Below are 23584 nucleotides of genomic sequence, written 5' to 3'. Positions count from 1 at the left end.
TAGAGTAGTGGCAACATGCATAGAACCTTTAGATTAATGCCTTGTTCTTATTTTTATGTTATTCTTTCTCTTCCCCTTTTATTTTAAGGGAGTATCAAACCTCAAACGACAGATAATCATATGCATTAGACAAAATAAAGGGAAAAACATAAATGTGCACATGTGTGTATGCGCTATTAATGGCGTGTATGAAATGTAAGAAACTGATGCAATGAATGCTTGGTCGAGGTAGGGCAAGACCTATTGGGGAAGTAACCTAAGGCTATTCAGCAGGTATGAAGAAGTCTAGAATTGGAAAATTATATTATTTAAATGGAAAGATGGTTGAATTTCAATTGATTATGAGACTTTTTTTTTTATTTTATTACCCTAGTTAAACCCAAGCATCACTGCCCAAGTTGCCTATGTACCCTTCATGAGGGACCAAACCAAGCATAGTTTAGGTTACTTATGACTTTAATTACAAAGCGATAAAAAGGAAAAGAAATCCAAAAGACCAAATTTGTGATATGTCACTAAGGCTGAAATGCTTCATTGTCAATAAGATTCTATACTGTGAGTGAAAAGAACTAGGGGTGATCATTTCAGCCCGGCTCAGTCTGACCCGGAAATTCCAGACTTGGGCTTGGGTTTTGTGTTCAGGCCCAGGTCCACATCAGGCCTGCAAATTTTAGGGCCAGGCTTGGGTTTAATACTTCAAGCCTGGCCCGGCCCACATATATTTAAACTTACACATTTTGTGTATAATGTATACATATGTATACACTTTTACATTATATTATAGATTTTATATATAAATAATATAACATGACATGTATAATTTATATTATATAATGTATAAAATATGTTTATATGCATGTTATGTCACTTAATATATATATATATATATATATATATATATATATATATGTAATGTTTTATATATGAGTGACATTGGCCCGGAATCTAGACCGGACCCTATAAACTTGGGCTAGGGCTTATGTTTTAGGCCCGGAACCTTGAGTCGGGCTGGGCCCGGGCCTAAGCTATAGCCCTTATCATAAGTGCCCATGATCACCCCTAAAAGGAACACACTAATCGATAGGATGTCCTGACACTTGATGATAATCACAAAATGCACCTGATTTAAACCCTCGAGGAAGCAAATTTGGGAACTGGCTTTTGCTGAAGTGGAATCACATGTCCTCGTACAACTAGGGAAGCAACTGAGAAAGTGGCACCAAGAGTGGAGTAAGCCTTCTCTCTTAACTCCTCTATCTAATTGCGAGGGAGAAGTAAGATGCTTTCAACCTAAAGGCCTAACTTGATGATGGTTGATAACAGCTTGGACTTCATTTACTTTACTAGATGGTGAAAGGTTTGTAGTTTGGCTGCAACTTCTTGATCGAATGTCATGCTCGATTCTCTTTTTATTGGTGATTATGCCCTTAAAATCCTTAAAATCCTAACACTTCATGAATGTTGAGAATGGTGGCTCTATGGTCCTTAGAAACAAGTCAACCATCTCTTCCAAAGGGATGGGGGTCTTCAACTGAGTAGCAACTGATCTCCATTGGTATGCATATTTAGAAAAAGATTCCTTTAATGCTTTCCACATGCCTTCTAACATTCATTTTGTCGGAATTAGATATATGCCATAATCAAACTGATCCAAAAAATCTATAACCACTTGGTTCCAAGTCTTCTTATTTATTTCAAGTGGCATAAAACTGGGTTAATGCTTCACCCTCTAAACTTCGTTGGAAAAGTTAGACAAGAGCCCTTGATGCTCTAAGATGAAACATGTCTCCACAATATGTGCTCAAGTGCAATCTAGGACAACCTCTTCCATTAACTTTTCAAAGTTTGGGATTTTGACCCCGTTTTGGGAGTTCTAACCCTAGTTATATGCATAGTTTGTTGAAATCTTGTGCAGAAGGGGACCAAATGTGCCTTAATTCCTCCAAATCTTTCTTCAACTTAGCTACATCTTCATAGGTGGGTACTACACTCAACAACATTGCTACTCTTATTAGAGACTGGTGTTGATTCTCTTTCTCAACATATAGCTCTCCAGAGTTCTTTGATTTTGATGACATTATATTCTCGGAGTCCAAAGTCTTAACCCTTTTGCAACTGAATGCCATGGTCTTGAAAATCTCCTCGGGTTTAGAAAGGTGATTGGCATTTTTTTAGTTTATTATACTTTGGCATTATATTTATTATTAATTTTTTGCTCTTTGTTATGAAAAATCCTTTTTTATTATTGTAATATTTGCCATACTCTTCTTTTTGATTATTTGATCTATCAAAAGGAGTGAAGGACTAGCTAGGAATTATATGGTGAGGGTTTGATTTAAGGCAACCAATTTGTGATAATGCATAATGCAAAATTTATGTAAAAATCTATGTAGTGCCATCAAAACAATAAAAAAGTCAGCAATAAAAGCGAGTTTTCCCTAGATCAGAATGCACACTAGAGGTAGGTAACGAAATATGCATGAAGTTAGAAATGGACTGCCCACCTACAAAGAGAGTAGGTTGCTATCAAGGATTAAATTATCGACACGATATGTAAATTGGTGTGTATCGCAATCAATTGATATGGATTGATACGTGATGATACACGCTAATACATGGGCGTCTCTTGTTTAAAACCACTATTACAAAGATTCAAACCCAAGTCCTCATGCCTGCACCACTATGCACCAAAAATCTTGAGTCGTAGTGCCATCATTTAAGTTATGATATAAACTAAAATAAAATAAAATTTATTAACTTCACTATTAACATGCAACTTAAACCCATACTATATGTTTACGTTCAATAATTTCAAAATAATATTAAAATTAGTATTTTATAAACATTAATGAAGTAAACAATCTATTAAATTTACATTTCTATCAAAAATTGTTTTTTACTCTATATAAATTTATACAAATAAAAATGTTAATAATAAAATAATTATTTTAGTACTTAAAATTCATAAATTTGTACATTATATGTATCTTCAAATTTTGATATATTTTTATAAAATACTCATTGATATTTTAATTTAGACTAAATAACATATTTATTATTTACAAAAATAAAAAATTGTTTACAAAATATTCAAGAATATAATATTAAAATAATTTATCAAATCCACTAATTTAATTTTATATAAAAAATGATTTGTTATTTCAGAAAATTTATAATGGAATCATTACTTTAGTAATTAAAAATTATGAATTTCATAAGATATGTTTCTTAAATTTTAATAATTTTATATATTTTCAGTTAAGATTAAAAGTAAAAATATGATAACAATATATGTATCTTATAAAAATTATGAATTTCATATGATAATAATTTTGATATTATCAAACATTTCAAAATTTAAGATTTAATTGACTTTTTTGTTAATGTTGAAAAGTAAAAATAGAAAATAATTGCTACAGTAATTAAAATATAATAATTACACATGTTTTGTGTCTTTGACTTATCGAATTTAACATAATAATGGTTTTGTACATGTATTAATTTGTAAAAACTATATAATATGAGTATTAGACTCTTGATTGATGGATTAACAACAAAATTGTATGATATTTATGTATCTTGTTATATTAGTAATATATTTTTTTATCATTAAAATGTACATTTTTATGTATTTAGATCACCCCTATCCGATTTGAGAAGATCCGATCCTATATATATTATATATTTATAAATATAAATATATATAATACATATATATGCTATTTATTTATTTATAAACATATTATTTATATTGTATTTTTATAAATTTTTTATATTGTTTATTTTTATAAGAAACATGTATATATATGATGAAAATAACTAAAAAATATTTGTAATTTTGTTTTTTTTTTCTTTATTTAAATTGGTATATTTTAATTTTCTTTTAATAATTTACTAATTTTTAAAGAAAACAAATTGAATCATATCTGATATGAAGATCCGACTTATAGATAGGATTTGGATTCAAATCGAGGCCTATCAAATCAGGTCGGATCGGATCCGACATGAACATTATCTAGGCGGATTCGGATAGATCCTATTTCGAATTCAATCCGATTCATTTGCATCTCTAAAAAGCTTAAGCCTATGAGTGGATCTTTATTGTAATCGGATTTTGCAATTTTAACATGCTTTACTTTTTATAATGCGTTTTATGTCTTTATCTCTTAGTTGGCTGAGCATTCCTCACTAATTGCTCTTATCCTATTGAATTTGATTCAACGACAATTGTAGAAGGCTTGAAATTGGCTCATAACATGCCATGCATTCCATTAGTGCTTGGGGCGGTGACTCTAGGTCCATCATTGAAGCTCTTTTGTACAAATGAGGGTCCACCTCGGTTGATCCATACCACTATTCCAAGTTAGAGGTACAATCAAATCTAGTTTTAATCAAACAGTTTGGTTTCGAGATTGATTATGTTCGATTCTAATCGAGTTTGAATTGAGTTCAAACTTGAAGGTAAGTTTGATTATACACATATACAGATATATGCATACATACATACTTTGAACTTTTAAGTAAAGTGTAATTCATTGAATATTTAAATCGAATTAAGCTCTAACAAAAAATACATAATAGAATTTTAGTCAAATTGAACCAAGACATGCTGAAATTCAATGACTCAACTCAATTACGCCCATATCCTATGCTGCAAGCAGCTTCTCTCGTGGTTTTATTATAGTATGTTGCTTTTTACATATCGCTTTTGTAATTGAGTGGCCCACAAGCAAGCTCACTATGCTATGGCCAGTGAGGTACAGTTGCTCCAAAACCAGGTATTCAACCCCAATTTTTGTTAGGTATTTGGTGTTGAATGAGATGTAATTCATTGTCCATTGATGAATGAAACTTGCCTTGGGCTCTGAAGAAAACATGTATCCATTCCTTAATAATTAAGTTTTAGATTTTAGATTATACAGTCATATAATTTTATTTAGAGTGTTTTTTTTGGGGGTGTTTCAAATAGAAACTAGGGAAAATACGTTATTTTCAAACTTATTTTATACTAATTTAAAATTCGTTTAGAAAATAAAAAAAACATAAAAAATAATAAAGATTTACTTTTAATACAATAAATAAATAAATTTTATTAATAAGACAATGCTTTAATTTCACTTAAATTAAATAAAATTCAAAATAGTTAATATATACTTTGAGTTAAGATTAAATGTAAAAATATGATAATAATATATGTATCTTAGAAAAATTATAAATTTCATATGATAGTAATTTTGATATTATCAAACATTTCAAAATTTAATATTTAATTGACTTTTTTTTGTTAATGTTGAACAGTAAAAATAGAAAATAATTGCTATAGTAATTAAAATATAATAATTGCACATGTTTTGTGTCTTGGACTTATAGAATTTAATATAATAATGGTTTTGTGCATGTTTTACTTTGTAAAAACTATATAATATGAGTCTTAGACTCTTGATTGTTAGATTATCAACAAAATTGTATGATATTTATGTATCTTGTTATATTAGTAATATATTTCTTTATGTATTTTATGCTTTATTTGTGGCTATTTTGACTTTTAAAATTAGTGTAATTGATGTATTTACGAAATTTGTATCATTTTCCTAGCGTATACATGCATTTCCAAAGTGTATATGTGTCTAAATTTTTCAATAGATATCCGATGCCGATACTTTGATCATTGGTGTATGTGTTATTTGTTATCAAAATTGAAATAAAAAAGAATTTTTGGTTTAAGAAACATGTTTTCATCTGGTTATTTAATATCATGTTCCATAAATCATACAATTTTTCATATTAAAAAATTCGTTTTTGTTTTAAAAACCACTATTTTGATGGTTCCAAAAACATGTATTGGAACATTTCCAATTGCCTAGTGGTAAAGTCTACTGTTGGTTGTAGCAAAGACTTTGGGAATGATTTCTACTTGCACATGTTTTTTGTTTTTGTTTTTGTTTTATTTTTTTGCTGATGCAACGATTTTAAAAGCAAATGAAAACAGAAGCATTCATGTTATAGAAACACCCCCTTAATGAATGTGTTTTAGGCTTTTCAACAGATAACCCCAATAGTTTGATGACCTCATGAATTGATTTATTTTAAGATATAAAAAAAGTTGATAGTTTATTATGAATTTGTAATCCTACAAGTGGCTATTTTGATTTTTAAAGTTAGTGTAATTTATGCATTTACTAAATTTATATTATTTTTTTAGCGTATTCATGTATTTTCATATCTTTTGTTTATATTCATGAATTTTCAAAACGTATTTGCATCCAAACTATCCGATATAATACTAGATACCGATACTTTGATCTTTGGTTGCTATGAGTTAGATCATCTAACCAATCATTATGAGGGTGGCGATGGAAAAGTGGGAGGTAAGGAGATTAGTGTGATGGGTATTAATTGGTTAGGTTCCATTTGCATTAGGAACCCTTTTCGTCAAAACCAATGTTTCGAATATCAGATTGGACCGACTGGTTAAACTGTAACCTGGACGCCTTCGGCTTCGGACATACCCCAAAATGTTCCATTAAAAATCGTAAAAAACTGCCCACTCGTTTGGTTCAACTTGAAAACCAGTGAACCGGTCTCAGTTTTCTATAATCGGCCCATTTTGTTACACCCCAACTTTTATCACAAAAAAAAAAAATAATGCAAAATTGAATCAAATAAAAGTTAAGATCTTAATTTACTAAAGCTGTATTTAATTGCAATGCAAATAAATTTACATTGATGTAAAACTATGTCAATGTAAATGATTTGAGTATAAATTATGACTTATTTTTGCTTCAAACTTTAGAAACTTAAAACGAAATTAAACGAGAATTTACATCTTTTTCATTTGTGCTACTACAAATAACATTACAGTGAAACCAAACGCAGCCTTTACAAAACGGCAAAACCAAATCCCCAAAACCCTCGTCCCTCTTTCTCTATCGTTCGAACTCAGTCTCCAGCCATCACCGAACATCGCCTCCTCCACCGCTAGCAACAGTCGCGATTCGCAGTCTCGCCGACGACCGCCTCAAGCAGTAGCCGACGACGCCAGGTACTCTCTCTCCTCCTCTTACTCCGCTTCCTCCTCCTCCTCCTCCTCCTCCTTCTCCTCCTCCTTCTTCTTCTTCTTCTTCTTCTTCTTCTTCTTCTTCTTCCCGCCGGTGCTGTTCACCCTGTCCCTTCAGCTCCGTTGGTCGTTTGTTCTCCTCCTCTTCCTTCATCTTCTCCGGCTGTGGCTTGTTCACCGCCACTTGTGTGACAATGGTTCCTCTCTTATCCACTTTTCTTCTTCTCCTCCTCCTTCCACCGCCTGACGCCTATTTCTGCAATCTCCAGCAATTTATTTTATTTTAAAATTTAAATATTTATTTTTAATTCCTGAATTCGAAAATTTGTTCACATTCATTAGTTTTGTTTACATGTTTGTTCAAATTCGATTGATCTTTGTTTCAGTCTTTCATTCCACCAAATTCTATGCGGGTTTTCCCTTTTGTGCTTGCAGAGAAATGGGTGCCAAAGCGAAGAAAGCAATGATGAAAAGAATAAAGAAGGGCTCATCTCAATTGTCATTTTCTAATCGTAAAAATGAAGCTGCTGATTTCTTGGTACGTGGATCGATGGTTTTACTGCTTTAGTGATATTCTCTTTTGCTCTACAATTTGTTATTTTTTCAATATTTGTTGTTTACATATCTTGTGTTGTCTGAAGCCATTAGAAGGTGGTCCTGGGAAAAAACTGCTTCATGGACAAGAGGAACCTAAGAAAAATAAAGCCACTGTTGTGTATATTGGCCGTATACCACATGGGTTCTATGAGGATGAAATGGAAGGTTGATTCAATTTTTAATTTTTTCCTACAAGATTCAATTTTTAATTTTGAAGTACTTAATGTTCCTCTTACCTTATTTTTGCCGTTACTCTCTATCTCTAAGTAGATGGTTTGTGTACAGGTTTTTTTTCACAGTTTGGTACGATCAAGAGATTAAGAATTGCCCGAAATAAGAAAGTGAGTTTCAGATTTATATTTATACTAGTGGTGACCCCTGCGATGCACGAGATGCTGTATTTCTATTTTTTATGTATAGAGTGGTAGAAAAAAAAAATTCTTTTCCTTTTTAGATATTGAGCTTCAAACTTCCCTTTTTATATAGCTTATATATTATGAGAAGCACATAAACCAACTGATGGTGGCTTAGTTGATACCTTACGGGTTGGGGCAATGGGCTACCTCCCATTGTGTAGTTCTATAAAGCCAAAAAATGTGCTTAGCATGAGATTAATAACCAAGTTAAAAATATAATTTCAAAATTAAATTAATGAAGATAATCAAAACTCGTATTAAGTTCTTTCTTACTACATTTTATTATTGAACCAGAACAATCCATTAAACAAATCTTCATTAAATTAAATTAATAAGAACAAAGGGGAAAACCTGAACCCAAGGAAAGGAGCAAAATAGGGGGAAAAACCTGATAACCCAAGGAAAGGAGCAATTAATGATTTATTTAGATTGGTTCACCCCATGTACTGGTGGGAAAATTTGGCCTGGTTTTTACACATTAATTTGGATCCAAGCTAAGGTTCATATTTAGGTTGACCCTTAACCTAATCCAACCCATCTAATTTACGCCCTACTTTATTAGTAAGAGCCAAAAGGGATTAAGAGATATTTAAGAGAAAAATAAGGATTTAATAGGGAGGGGAGATGTTACAAATATTGACTATTAAGGTGAGAGAGTAAACATGGATTTTATGAGAGACAATAAAGACGCATGAGCTTTTTAATGATTTAATCAAGGTTCAAAGTATCGATACACCCCTGTGTATTGGAAAAGGTGTATCAGTACTTAAAACTATGTGCCTTTATGTCAGCTTTTTTTTTTTTCAAAATTTGTTTTTTAGGCTTATTTTTTAACTAAATTTTTATTAAAAAGAATAGGGATCCTGAGGTGTTTCGGGACCCCAATGATACGATATGATATGCCCGATCTATCGAAATTTTGAACCTTGGATTTAACATAAAATAAATATGCACATGTGAGAAAGGAGAGGAGGAGGAGGTATGTGAGCTCTGTGTTGAGAGGACCCTCACCTCCCCACCTTTTCTTTATTTTGTATAGATTTTTACAAGTAAACTTTTTTTAGGTTTGTGTACTGGATTATTCATGGCATTTTGTTGAGTAAGTAGTATAACGTTTGGGGTTTAGTTTTGTCTTCAAAAAAATATTAATTCTTATTATTTTTCCAAATGATTTGTCTTATATACTTTTTATTGGTAATAGAAAATGTCTGTAACAAAGTAACACTAAAAGAATCTATCAAAAAGAACAATGAACCCATAAAAAAGGCGAGGATAGAGGAGGGATAATTGCTGGGGACAGAGACACCACTAAATGGAACTCGAAAAACCCATAGAGAAATGGAAAAATACATCAACTTGGAAGGATCTACCAACCCGAAGCCCAAGCTTGGAACAGTTGTTAACTCAGGCCATTCCGACTTGCACCCCTATTATTTTTATTTAATTTTGTATATATTTTTTATTATTCTTAAATATCCTTGCAAGTGAAGTGTCCATAAAAGCTTTTATTCTTCTAATAGTTATTGTGTGATAGGTTCTGCCAATGTTATTTAGCCCTGCCATGTTTTTGGTTCATTGATCTTGACTTCTCCTTGTTTTGGTTATTTACAGACAGGAAACTCAAAACATTTTGGCTTCATCGAATTTGAGTGTCCAGAGGTTATACCTACTCTAAGCAGGATACATGCTTCCTCAACTCCATTTCCAGAGTTTATTACAACAATTTCTGTTTTTAAGTGCAGGTGGCAGAAATTGTAGTTGATACCATGAATAATCAACTTCTCTTTGAGCACATATTGAAAGTGCAACTTGTTCCACCAGAGAGGGTTCATCCGAAATTGTAAGCACTTTATTTGATTAATGTAGTTTAAGAAACTCAATGGCATTAGGCAAAATAAAGTACTGATAGAAGAGGAAAAAAATAAAGTTAAGGTAAAAGAGATTTTCTCCATCTTGTCCTGGATTGGGTCTGATGAAAGATTTTCTGTTTGGACTGCTATGCCTTTTAGGGGTCTGCCTGTTGTCACTCCCTTTCTCTTAGTCTTTCTCTAGGCTTAGTTAGACCTGAACTACATGATCCCTTTGCCCATTCCTCTCATATGCAAAGAGGTCTTATTTAGGCTGGCCTTTTGGGATTTGATCCATATTGGATTTGGGGGTATCAGTGTTGATGAGATTCAACATAACTCACATCAGTTATAGCTCTGAATAGAGTGCAGTGGGAAAATGTGGCCAACCCCAAATAGTTGAGATTAAGGCTATGTTTTGAGCTGATGAATCCAATGTTTTAAAATGTGGAGGGATGCCACAAGGCATTCCACTAGGCTGATGCAGGAGGTGTAGTTCAGAATTTAAGAGGCATAAGCCTCCTAAAGAGTAGGTCTAGGGGTAGGAAAGCCACAACTTCTTCTTCTTGGTGTCTATTTTGCTGAGAACTTGCACATTTTACATTGGTACTTTAAGACTGATATATTTTTTGATTATTAATTCTTCTTTTTTTTTCTTGATTGGTAACATTGAAAATTTATTAATTGAATAAAATAATGGATTATACAATGTGCCATCAATAGAACCCCTTGATATGGGCTTGCAATTTGCCCCTTTGTTTTGTGCTAGAATAAGCCTCTTGCATGGGTGTGCATGAGACATATGCCTCATGCAAAAGGTGTTTCAGGTGTATGCATCAGACATCCACACCTCCAGCTTATGCCTCAGGGTGTTTTCAATGTGCCTCATGCCTCTAGGTGTGTATGTCTCAATTGCCTTTTAAAACATTGGATGGGACTTGTTGTAGTTTCCTTGAAATCATACACTTTTCACCTTTTCCTTCTATCATCATGGCCTCAAATGTTTCAATTGGGAAGTGTTTTAGATTTGAGTAGGGAAGCAAACAAGTGGAATTGAATTCAGACTGGGCTGTATCTGATTTCAATTTGACAAGATATATCCAATATCTGGTTCAATATAATATGTGATTGATCTTCAATGTTTGGATTCCAATTCGATTTGAGAGCATTATATGATATCTGAAGTTATATTTAATTTGATTTGATTAATGTGATTTTTTTGAACCGCAACTGTTAAATTTATTTATTAACAGTTTGGGAAGAAAATTGAAATAAGAGGTAGAGGTGACTACCAATGGCACATTACTTGCTCTGAATACAAACAAGATTGGGGGACTTCAGAAGATGACAGTGGAAAAAAAGGAAGATAGAGGGTTTAAGGGGTTTCCAAATGCTAACTAGTGGATCTGGTGAGAAAGGGGTAGAAGATCTTGTAATCAATTGGAACAGCGGGGGGGGGGGGAGAGAGACCTGGTAATGTGCTTCCAGTGGTAAGTGACACTTGTCTCTTTCCTTTTGAATCTGAAATGAGGAATATCTTTTCTGAAGGGAGATTAGAGTATGTGATGGGTCAAGGACACGAGACACAGCCGATAATTGAAGAAGGTACTACAGATAACTTGCATGAGATCGAAGGAGAGAGAACTGACTCAGTAGCCATGGTGGACCAGGTTGATGACAGGGCGCATGATGAAACTGAAAGAGGTAATATAAATTTTGAATTCAAAAGGGTGGGAAGGCCGAAGGGACGTTAGTGGAGAAGGAGAAAGGGTTGGGGACACTACAAAAGCATGTAAGAGATTGACAAAAGAAAAGGAGGATTAGCAACAAAGAAAGGGAGATAGGGAAATAGAAATAAAAAGGGAAAGAAGTGGTGGGGTGAAAGATTCCAGGGTGTATACTATAAGGAAGAGAAATTATAGGACACAGTCGATTTCTAACACTTCTTAGACATGTCTGAAAGGGGAGGATGGTTCAAGTGAAGGTGAAATTTGAGTAGATGAGACTCATCAGGTCAAGAAAGCAGTTGGGTTGGAAAAGATTGTGAATAAAGAGGTGGAGGTAAGCAAAATCCTGGGTTTACATTTTTATGGAGGAGTGGAATTTGCAAGGAAAACTTTTAAGAAGTCATACAAGTGTGATTTAAAATGCCTGAAACCAGTATTGAGAATTTGTTATTGGAATGTTAGGGGATGGAGAAACTTCAGGAGGGGGATAGTGAGAAATGTTATTAGGGGTAATAGTGTGGAGTTTGGTTGTAAAAACAAAATTGGAAAAGGTGGATATGGGTATTTTAAGTGACTTGTGGAGTTTGAATAGTCGTGGATGGGTAGAGACTATGAAGTGGAGGGTTGCTAATCATTTAGGATGTATCATAGTTGTCAAGGTGACAAGGTGCATAGGCTTGCCTCGCCTAATCACCATAGTTTTCAAGGTGACTAAGCGAGGCTAGTCGACCACTGGGCGCCCAGGTGCCTAGGTGATGAAATTTGAAAATATTAGTTTTATTAATTTTTTAATTTTCCTACACTTTTCTAAACTATTTTATTGGTTTTGTATGCTAACTAGCAAGCGTATACACTAACCATTAACACTAGAATCATTCAAATGAGTATAATATTCATATTTGAATTCACCTTTATCTGAGGCCTTTCCTTCTTTCTTTGGACTTTCCAACCTTAAAGGCTCAGTTTGGAAGGAGTACAAATGTAAATATGTAGAGTGCAAAACCTTGTATTTTGTATTATTTTGTATGTATTTGCACTGTACATATGTATTTGCACTGTACATATTTGCATTTGTACTCCTTCCAAACTGAGCCAAAGGAAAACCTGTGTCTGAATTTGTCAGCTCCTCTTCTCAATCAGGTTTGGATTGGAACTCGGGCCTTACCAGGAACCTTAGAGAGTTTGAAATTCCCAGTGTTACTGCTTTGCTTAGCTTGTTGAATTCAGTGGTTTTGGGGGACAGTGGTTCAGATTCTAGAGTGTGGGCCCTTGATCAACTACCCTAGGATATATGGTTTACTTAAAGAAATTCCATCAAGGCACCTCCATGTTGCCTAGCCTTGCCTTGGCGCCTTAAAAACTATGATAGAGTGCTCTGGCTTTGGGGTAAAATGGTGCAAATGGATCTTGGGTCGTATTGAGACTTGTCATTACTCAATCCTGGTGAATGGGTTTGTAGTGGATCACTTTTCGGCTACTAGGGGAATTAGACAAGGGGACCCCTTTTCCCCATTTTTTTGTACTTTAGTTGCAGAAGTGTTGGGAAAATTAATAGAGAGGGCAGTTCAAGGAACTTAGTGAGGGGGTGGAGGGTTGGAAGAGATAGTGTACCATTACACACCTACATTTTGCTAATGACACAATTCTGTTCTGTGAAGGGGAGGATGTGAGGTGGGCCAGAAATTTGAAGGTGTAGTGCAATTTTTTGAAAAAAATGTCAAACTTAAAGGTTAATTTTGTTAAGATCTGTGTGGTAGGGGTTAACATGGAAGGAGAGTTGAGAGACAGAGCTGAAATTTTGGGATGTGTGGTGTCATAGTGGCCTATGATTTACTTGGGGATGCCTTTAGGGAATAATTCGAAGAACAACGGTTTTTGGAGCCCAGTAGTTAAGTCTACATTGGCTAGCTTGCCGGTGTATTACTTATTTGTGTTTAGGATCCTAGAAAAAATAAGTAGAGTGTTGGAAAAGTGGATGTGAGATTTTTTATGTGAGCCAGGATTGGGTTAGTCTCCAAGTGTAGGGCAGAGAGTGGCTTGGGTTTAGGTAATATTCAGAAGAATAATGAAGCCTTGTTGGGGAAATGGTTGTGGAGGTTGGAGGGGATAGGGATAAGCAATGAACCAAGGTTATCTTGAGTACTCATGGACAAGTAGATGATGGCTGGGATTTGGGGCTTGTGGCAAGGACTAATCTAGCCTCTCTTTGGAAATCCATACATGCCATTCTTTCGTCCTTTTTGCAATATATCAGGTATTATTTTTGCTTTGGGAATTTGGTAAAATTTTGGGAATACTTGTAGGTGGGGGATGTACCCCTGAAAGACCAATTCCCCTCTTTATTCTCCCTTTCCTGTTTCAAAGGAAAGTGTGTCTGATTTTTTGATCCCTGTTGAGTCAAACTTTGGGTATGATTGGGATTTGGGTCTTAGAAGAGGCCTTAGGGAGTCAGAATTTGGAACTGTGGTGGACCTAATTCAGATTTTGAGTGGGGTAGTTTTGGATCCTTCAAAAAGGTATAGTAGAATTTGGACCTTATCTCCCTCTAGGGCATTCTCTTGTGCTTCCTACTTTAAGTCCTTAACACAGTAGAACAATAACTTCATACAATCTTTTCCAGTCAAGGAAGTATGGGGTGAGCCGATCCCTCCAAGGATTGGAGCTTTTTGTTGAGAAGCCTTCTTGGAAATATGTAACACATGTTATTTACTCCAGAAGAAAAGGCCAAATTGGTGCTTGGCCCCAAATTGGTGCACCCTTTGCAAGGCTAATGGTGCTACCACTTGCTAATTTCTTGCCCTTTTGCTTATGATATTTGGGAATGGTTTCTCTCTTTATTTGGTTGCAGATGAATCCCTCCTCTAGATGCACGAAGCTTGTTTGCTGGGGTAGGATTATGTGGAGGTGTGTGAGGCTGCATACTTCCATGCTAGATCCTTTGATTGAGTCTTATTCCCAATGCTAAAAGTATTTCGATTCCCTTCCTCACTTGCCATTATCTAATGAAAATAAAACCAATGAGCAAATGAGCAACGAGTCAATGGCAACAATAAATTAAGTTAATTAACAAGCACAAATAAATGGTAATAATAATATAACATTTTCTTAGACTTGCCAAATCTGATACACATTTACTAATGATACATCATACATGAACAAAAACATCACTTGATCAATAGATCAAGATAATATTAAAAAGGCTAATATAAGTGCGAATTCATGGACAGACATAATACATGCAAGAAAAAAAAGAAAAACATAATGAATAGAAGAGGGGAATGATATATATGATCAGTCCAGCATGCAAGTCCTTGCCCATTTATTTAATTTTTCAATTTTAAGTTAAAATTCTCCAGTTTTGTTTCCTTTAGCAGCACGGCTTCTGGGTTATGATTTCTTTATTCCTTCAGTCCCCTTATAATCCAACTTATTAACTTCATGCTCCTCCCTGATCCTTCCCTACTATATATCTCCCAGCATCAAATCCTCAATCGTCCTCATCCACACACTCCTCTTCTCATTCTTCGTCCTGCCCTTTATTTTTCTCTAACCATTCTTTTCTTCTTTTCTTCTCTCTCTCTCTCTCTCTCTCTCTCTCTCTCTCTTTCAATCTGTTCAAAAGATAAGCTCACAAAACCTTCACCTCTCCAGAAGAGACCAAGAGACTTTCCTATCCTGACCTCACAAAACCCCGTCTTCCAAAACTGTCCTGTCCCCCCTTTCCCCTTCCCCCCTCCCTCTTCTGTTTCTCCCTTCTCCCCTATTTCTTCTTGTGATAAACCCAATAGCTATCTTCTCCTATTATAAACCTTTTTATGAGTGTCTCCCCCCTCCTTGTCCCACCATTTTCTTTCCCCCTTCTCTCCTGTGTTTTCTACGCCACCTCCCCTTCTCTTACTTGACTCGGTTGTGAAACTGGGCTCGGAGAACTTACCTCATTATTTCCAGGATCTTTCTCTGGGTTTCTGTCATTTGTATAGAATGTTAGGAAGAATAAGAAGCTTCAGGGATTTTGTGAGAAGGAATGAGTTAATTGATTGTAGAATTTTGGGATCAAAATTCACTTGGTCAAATTGTTAAGATCCCTCCTATTCTAATAAGATTGGACAATATTAGGTGTTTCAAAGAAAGTTTTTTAATATAACATTGGTTTGTTTTAGAGTATGTTTTGGTTGTTGATGTATTTTGTTATGTTGTTTGCATTTTTGATTCTGGTGACTCTTCATCACCCTGATGTTATCTTTCTTTTTATTAATAAAATTTTTCATTTTTATTTATCACCAATTTTTTTTTATTAATGTGATTCCAGGAGGCTTCTTGGAAGTATAGATATGCTGTAAGAGAGATAAAACATCTTGGTTGATTTTGGAGCAATTGTATCACTGTTAAATTTATTTATTAACAAGGAGTTTTAAATATGTACAAACATGTGTCAACCACCTCAATTCAGTACTTTACCACAAATGATTAGCAACCACGTAAATCCAGCAGTCATTGTCCACCTACAGCACACTATTCCTTCTTGGTAACAGTTCAGTAGATGGCTAAAAATATCAACACACAACAAAATCACCCATGGTGACTGAACCAAAACCAAGAAGAGACTGCAACCCTCACAAATCTGTTTTTTTTTTTTTTTACAATTGAAACAGATCAGAAATAAGAAAACAAATAAAGAATACAGAGGAGAGGAGATTGTAGCCTCCATCAGATGAGATCACACTCTGATACCATGTTCTGGTACAGGTTGAGAAATCAAGAGGAAAAGAGCAATAGAAAAGAAAAGAGGAGAGAAAAGGAGAATAGAAGGCTGTCATACCAATAGGAAAAGAGATAAACTGATCTCTCCCAGTTTATATGTAGATTACTTAAACTGATTACAATTACTTTTTTGCCCCTAAGTATGAGACACCTTATTAGGAATGAGACAGAGCTAGACACTTAAAAAATAAAATACAATGACATAAATACCCCTATTTATTACCACTTAGCATATATATTCATAGTTTTCATAATTATTAATATTCGTGTTCACACATCACTAACTAGTTGATACTCATGGCACAGTCACCTGGAATGACTAAAGAATCAACCAGATTGACTAGTTTACAACAAAGTTGTTTTATAGATTTATTTATTTGTCTATCGCTAATTATTTAAAACAATATGGTATATGCTTTTATATTTACATGCATTATGTTATTTAAAGTATTTATGATGGTACATGGTTGGCTGATGGTATTTAAAATAGAGAAAAGAATAAAAACAAAAGTGGAGAGATTATTCTTTTGTGTTTTCTTCCTATCAATGGAATGCTGTTACAGAATTCCCATAAGCAATGGGTACATTAGATAGTTAAAGATTGTATGAAGAAAGAAAGCTGTAAATCCCTATTCTAAGCACTCCAAAGCATCTAGTATCCCTAGTTATCACCCTAAATACGACTCCAGATCTCCTGCCCACACAAACTCTGCCCACGTCTACCCACATACCATCACAGCCACACATGAACATCTTCTCATCTCCCTACATAGTATTATGCAGGGGGAGATGTTCCCAATTCACGGGGGGTAGTTTGTTGTGGGTAGACGTGGGCAGGGATCTGGAGTCCCTAAATACACCCTTCTGCATAAATATATTTTATACAATGGAAAGCTTGTTTGTTACTCCCACAAGTGGAGCCCCATTCACCCCTTGCTTACTCCCCTTACCATTTTCCTTATTTCTCTAATGAGATGTTTATTCTTCCATGGCCTTGTTATCCAACCTAACTTTTTCATAATGACTATGAAACAAAATTGTAAATTGTATGTTTAGTATTATTCTTTTATTGCATGTTTATAATCTATATAAACTTATTTATGTGATTTCATTGATATTTGAAACTTTAAAAAATATATTCTTTTTTTTAAGTTGTAAACTATATGTTTGGTATTATCTTTTCTCTTTTATTGCATATTTACCATAAATTAGTATAAAAAGGGAGAAAAGACAATGTATGAACTAGCAAAGCTGAGAGAAAGGAAAGGCAAAGATTTAAACCATGCTAGGTGCATTAAAGATGAAGTTCAAAGGTCTTGGTAAAAGATGAGAAAATCAAACAAAGATGGAAAAATTGTTAAATGAACAACAGAGAAAGGGTGCTAATGGAGGAGAATCTAGCAATAGTAGTAGTGTTAAAAATAATATGTACTTTCATAGAATTAGACATACTAAAGAAAAGAACACTAAATAAGATGAAGAAGGGAAAATTGTTATGATCTGATGGGATTCCAATGGGAGTATGAAAAGGCATGGGAGAGGTAGGTTTGCTATGGCTAATCAAGCTATTTAATAAGATAATGAAAGAAAAGAAGATGCCCGATGATTGGGGAAAAACATTATGGTGCCTATATTTAAGAACAAAGGTGATATTACAAATTTGTAATAACCATTAGGGGATTAAACTTATGAACCACACTATGAAAATTTGGAAGAGATTTACTGAACAAAGGTTACGACTTGAAACAAGTGTATTAGAAAACTAATTTGGTTTTATGCCAGGGAGATCAACCATGGAAGTTATAATTCTTTTGCGATGATTGATAGAAAAGTTCAAAGAGAAGAAGAAAGATCTTCATATGGTGTTCATTGATCTAGAAAAAGGCATATGATAGAGTTCCTAGATAGGTATTATGGTGGATCTGGGAAAAGAAAGGGGTTCAGAATAGGTATATAGACCTAATTGAGGATATGCATGAGGAATCAGCAACCAATGTTAGAACGCTAGTGGGGGAGGCTTCGGATTTTATACCTCTGGGTCTTCACCAAGGTTCAACACTTAACCCTTGTCTATTTGCATTAATCATGGATGAATTGATTAAACATATTCAGGAGGAAGTTCCATGATGCATGTTTGTGGTGCAGGAGCTGAAGAGTCAAAATTGGAATTTTATGATATTTTATGTATTTCTGTATTTTTGAACAGTAGGGGTATTTTTGTCATTTTGCAATTTTCTGTGGGGGGTCCAATGATAGGGTTTAAATAGTCTAGTTATAGTTTGTTTATGTTTAAAATTTCAGTCATTGCATAAGTAGGATTGGAGTTATTGAGTCTTCTTTAAATTGAAATAGAATAATATGACTGCTTTTTTGAGTCCTACTAGGACTATTGAGTCTAATAGTTTGACTCCTAAGACTATTATGAATCTAACAGTACTCCTAGGATTGTTATGAGTTTAGAGTCTATAAATATGTATGGACGTTTTACACAAAGGCAATGAATTATTATTGAGTTTTCTTCAGCTTATGCTAGCTATGGTGAGTGATTCCCATGCCCTAGAGTGATTCTAGGCATCCTGTGAGTGATTCCAGGTATTTTCTCTCTTCTTTCTCTCCCTATTTTCTCTTATTCCTTCAGGAAGCTGTTACAGCCATTGACAGTCATAAAATTCTGATTAAAAAGACCATTCAACATTCCCTAAGGACTAGAACTGAGCTGGTCCTACATCAGTTTGTAGATGACATGCTTTTTAATTGATGAAACTAATGAAGGATTAAATGCAAAATTAAGCTTATGGACAAACGCCTTATAAACAAGAGGTTTTAAAATAAGTGGGACTAAAACAGAGTACATGACATGTAAATTTGGTAATAATGGGAGTGCAAGTCAAGATACACTTGGGATTGGAGATCAAGAAATAACTCACTGTGACCATTTCCAGTACCTTGGCTCAATTATTCATGACAAGGGAGAGATTTGGGAGGATGCCACCCAAAGAATTAGAGAAGGATGGGCAAAATGGAGGGGTGTCTCAGGTGAATACCACTTAGATTAAAAGGAAAATTCTATAAAACAGTTGTAAGGCCAACTATGTTGTATGGAGCAGTGTTGGAAAGTCTAGAAACATGTCTAGAAAATGAATGTGGCTCAAATGCAAATGCTAAGATGGATGAGAGGAACTAGAAAGGATAGGATTCGGAATGAAATTATCCATAGGAACCTAAGAATAGCTCCAATAGGTGATAAAATAAGAGAGTAGACTAAGTTGGTTTAAGCACATGCATAGAAGATCGCTAACTGTGCCAAAGTGATTTGTTGCACAATGAAAGGGCTAGAAGAACTCGGGGTAGACCAAAAAAGACATGGGTAGAAGTAGTAATACATAATTTAAGCACTAATAATTTAACAATGGATATGGCTCTAGGTAGAATGGATTGGCAAAACAAGATTCATGTAGCCGACCCCATATAGTTGCAATAAGTCAGGAATGATGATGACCATGATTATGGTCTTCTTTTTCAAGTTGACTAGTCAATGCCTAGGCACTTACTAGTCATTGCATTAACTAGAGAGGCCAAAATGAGTAGTAATTGCTTTATCACATTTACAACACTGATTAAAATTCAATTATTGTATATAATGCATGTATCATAATGGATAGGATTGCCTAATTAAAATTGGATGAAAACCAATTCATTTGCAGCCTAAAATTGAGATTTGGTTGTAGCTCTGTTGTGTAACCGAAGATGCTTTGGAATTGAGAGTTTCACGCGTATGGGTTGTTTTGGATTTTTTATGTATTTCCTTATTTTTAGACAGTAGGGTTAGTTTGGTCATTTTATGTGTTTGTGGTCTGGTCTTAGAGTTTGATTTGCTTGGTAATAGCAGTTGTATTGTATAATTTCATAGTCATTGGTTAAGTAGTTTAGGAGTTATTGAGTTCTTTTCTTTTGTGATAATGGCAAATTTGTAATGACAGTTCATCCTAGTTCTAGTAGGATTAGCCACCCAAATAACCATTAGAACTATCAAGAGCAATAAGTTCATCATAGGAGTTTAGTCAACATTACTAACAGGCTAAAATCAGTCAAAGTATGGTTTCTTTGAATTTACATTATAACCCAAAACAACATTGTCAATTTGGCTGTCTTTTCTTTTCATTACTTAGCACCAAACCATGCCCATTTGCTTTCATACTCTGATGCCCCCATAGACCTTTCTAATCTTTTACAAAAATTGCATCCCAGATTCCACCTAGAACCATTTTTAAGCATTCAAGCAAAAAAAAAAAAAAAAAGAATTCACAAGACATTATGAGAAAAATTGAAAAAGCTTATATGTTTTGCAATAATTTTCAAAACTTGAAAAGTCTTCAAAAACCTTAATGATTTACACTTGTTTCTTGCATTTTTTTTTTTTGCAGATTTAGCACTCTAGGAATGAGGTTTGGAGTTTTAGAGTTGTTTGGGGGTGGAGGAAGGCTTATTTCGGGGGAAAGAAGCCATCTTTCCCTGTTATTTTTTTTTTCATTTTGTCTGTATCTTTTTCACTGCGAATTGACTGATACACTATATGCTCAATACATGGCTGATATGGGATGATATGGTGGAAAAAAAAGACAATACCACCTATTTCCTACTGTAGTATTCCATATCGAGCCCTCAAAGATACGATACAATATGCCTTGTATTGGACGTAACGTGTCAAAATTTTAAACCTTGTTGCTATTATTGACTTATTGTGGTAAAAGTATCTATTATTTATAAAATTGTTAAAAATTTCAAGGGTTCAAAAATATTGACTATTTTCTCACATAATGCAACTCTCAAATTACTGTCATAGGCTTCCTGGGTTGGTCAATGTTACGGTGATTTGATTGAGAAAAAATTGTTAAGGTGGTTTGGTGGTAAATGGTTGCTGATATTACTGTCTTTTTTCAGATGGAATGGTCCAAAACGAAGGTACAAGCCATTGAACTGGACCGAAATTGAACAAAAACGCCACAATAAGGTACTTCAAGTAGATATATTCCTTGTCATGCTTTGTAAAGCAAAACAGAAGGGAAGGAAACAACTACTTTGGTTATTAATTGATAATGTTGTTTATGATATATATACAGGAGCGAACATTGGAAGAGCACAAGAAATTGATCAAAGGAATCCTGAAACGAGACCAAAAGAGGAGAAAGAGGATAGAAGCTGCTGGTATTGAATATGAATGCCCAGAAATTGTAAGAGCATATTTTCTCTCATTCATGGTCCTTCGTGTCAGACTGGACCAGTGGAGTCTAATTTCAACATTACAAGTAGTACAAAGAATTAGATGAGCTAAAATTTTAGTATGTTTAGTTTGGCTCAAGCCTACCCTTGAGTTGGATTTGGATCAGATTCAGCCATATTCAAGTCTGATATGAAATCCAGCCGTATTCAAGTCTGATCTGAAATACAGACATATTCAAGTCTGATCTGAAATCTGATTCGATCTAGCAGTCTTAGATCAAATTTGGATATTATCAGGTTTGAGATTGGATTCAGATTTAATTTGAGTCTGTTTTATTTCTTTAAAATAAAGAAAAACAAAAACATTTAAAAAAGTTAGTACTTTTTTAACCTTTTTTTGTCTATTTTATCATACACATTGGGGTATTTGGGTGGGGATGGAGCAGGGTGCATGTGATGTGAGGTATACTTGGCTTACCTGCAGTTCCATGGTTTGATCTTGCATCCCCATTTTTGGAGGGAGACCGGATTTAACTTATATAACAAATTTATATCAATACGAAATACTGATTTTATTTATTAACTATAAATTTTACATAATTATATGTTATCTATGTATAAATACATTATTATGTTGTATATATGTTCAAAACCATAGGGGCCATTACTTGGTGTTATGATAAAATCTCGGTCTGGCAACTGTAAGAACACTGGTTCAAGTCTGAGATTGGCTACTTTGTTTAAAAAATGCCAGAGATTAGGACTGTATCCAGCCTATCCCTCCCATGATCTCAGATTGCTGGGACCAACATTGGGTAATGGACTTGTATATCTGATCCACATCGAATCTGATTATTAGACAGATCCAAGTTCTAAAATGAGCCCAATGTGATTATGTAAACAGATAATCTGAATATGAAATAATTGGATTGGATGTTTGGATTAGGTTTCAGGCTTCCAGACTCCGTTGACAGTCCTATTGGCAAGTTATCAAAAGTGGAAAATCTAGTCAATATGCTGTAATTGAGAATCGATATTGCCTAAAGCTGTCTTTGTTTGGAGCTATATTTTCCTCAGTTTGTATTTTCATATACATTTGGCTAATTACTAGCTAATAATCATAATCGCATTGTGTTTACACGTGTTAAGGAAATTTCCTTATTTTGTTTTGTCCCAATCAATAGAGAAACCTAAATTCAACCATGATGATTTAACTACTTACATTTCTTGCCTTATTTTTACCAGGTGGGTAGCATCCAGCCTAGTTCAAAGAAAATTAGGTTTGATGAAGATTAGGCTTCTGTGAGATCATACAATGGTAAGCTCTTGTCACTTCTCACGTTTCAAATCAGTATTTGCATAGACATGGAAGGGTTCCTCTTCATTTTTTTTTATACTGTTTTTGGTAATTTTAGAAACGTGGTTTTGCATCAGAAGAAATTAAAGGAAAAAGAGGCACGCCTGTTGGAGCTTTCCTATTTCTGGTAGAATGAAAATCAGCCAAATGAAGGTGCAAGAACAGTTTTGAGTCGATCCGACCTTTTGCTGCAACCAAATTGTTCATGTCTAACCGAACAAATATGTCTTCATGTCTAAACTTTTTTTTGGTAAACGTTTTCATCCCAAGCTGTAACTAAGCTAAAAAAACAAGTATCTTTTGTTAGGGGGATCTCATGGATGATGTATTTCTTTAAGCTTTGAAATTAGTATTCTCTTAAGGCTTAGCACATGAAACTTTTCGTAGATTGATGGTTGACCTTTTCAGGATTTTTATTGAACTGATGGTGCTCTGTATGCCCTATTAATTTTATGGTTGCGTACAAGGCCAGATGGTTAATCCGTTAATATACAGTCAAATGCATTTCTTTTCTTTTTAAGCGTCAGTCAAATTGGGTGAACCTGGCTATCCGCTATCCGATACATGCTGTTTTGTTATGTGAGATTGTTCCAAATGCAATT

The 23584-nt window shown here is 34.3% G+C and overlaps 1 protein-coding gene across 3 annotated transcripts; it reads left to right on the top strand.

The window, feature by feature from the left end:
* Positions 1 to 6501: 6501 nt before the first annotated feature.
* On the top strand, positions 6502 to 23359 carry LOC148865438 (RNA-binding (RRM/RBD/RNP motifs) family protein). Of its 3 annotated transcripts, none has more exons than XM_088975615.1 (10): positions 6502 to 7042; positions 7493 to 7595; positions 7699 to 7819; positions 7940 to 7995; positions 9682 to 9729; positions 9813 to 9910; positions 21347 to 21416; positions 21526 to 21636; positions 22871 to 22943; positions 23060 to 23359. In XM_088975615.1, the coding sequence occupies exons 2-9, from the start codon at positions 7497 to 7499 to the stop codon at positions 22919 to 22921; spliced, it is 654 nt and encodes a 217-aa protein (XP_088831741.1). In that variant the 5' UTR covers positions 6502 to 7042; positions 7493 to 7496; the 3' UTR covers positions 22922 to 22943; positions 23060 to 23359. The 3 variants fall into 3 exon arrangements, with proteins under 3 accessions (XP_088831741.1, XP_088831743.1, XP_088831742.1); XM_088975617.1 differs by having other exon boundaries at positions 6800 to 7042; positions 23063 to 23359; XM_088975616.1 differs by having other exon boundaries at positions 6844 to 7042; positions 23041 to 23359.
* The last annotated feature ends 225 nt before the right edge of the window (positions 23360 to 23584 follow it).

Source organism: Nelumbo lutea, chromosome 3 (assembly GCF_056320005.1).
Source record: "Nelumbo lutea isolate HS-2025 chromosome 3, American lotus-T2T, whole genome shotgun sequence".
Taxonomy (NCBI): Eukaryota; Viridiplantae; Streptophyta; class Magnoliopsida; order Proteales; family Nelumbonaceae; genus Nelumbo; species Nelumbo lutea.
This window is presented reverse-complemented; position numbering and strand designations above follow the sequence as displayed.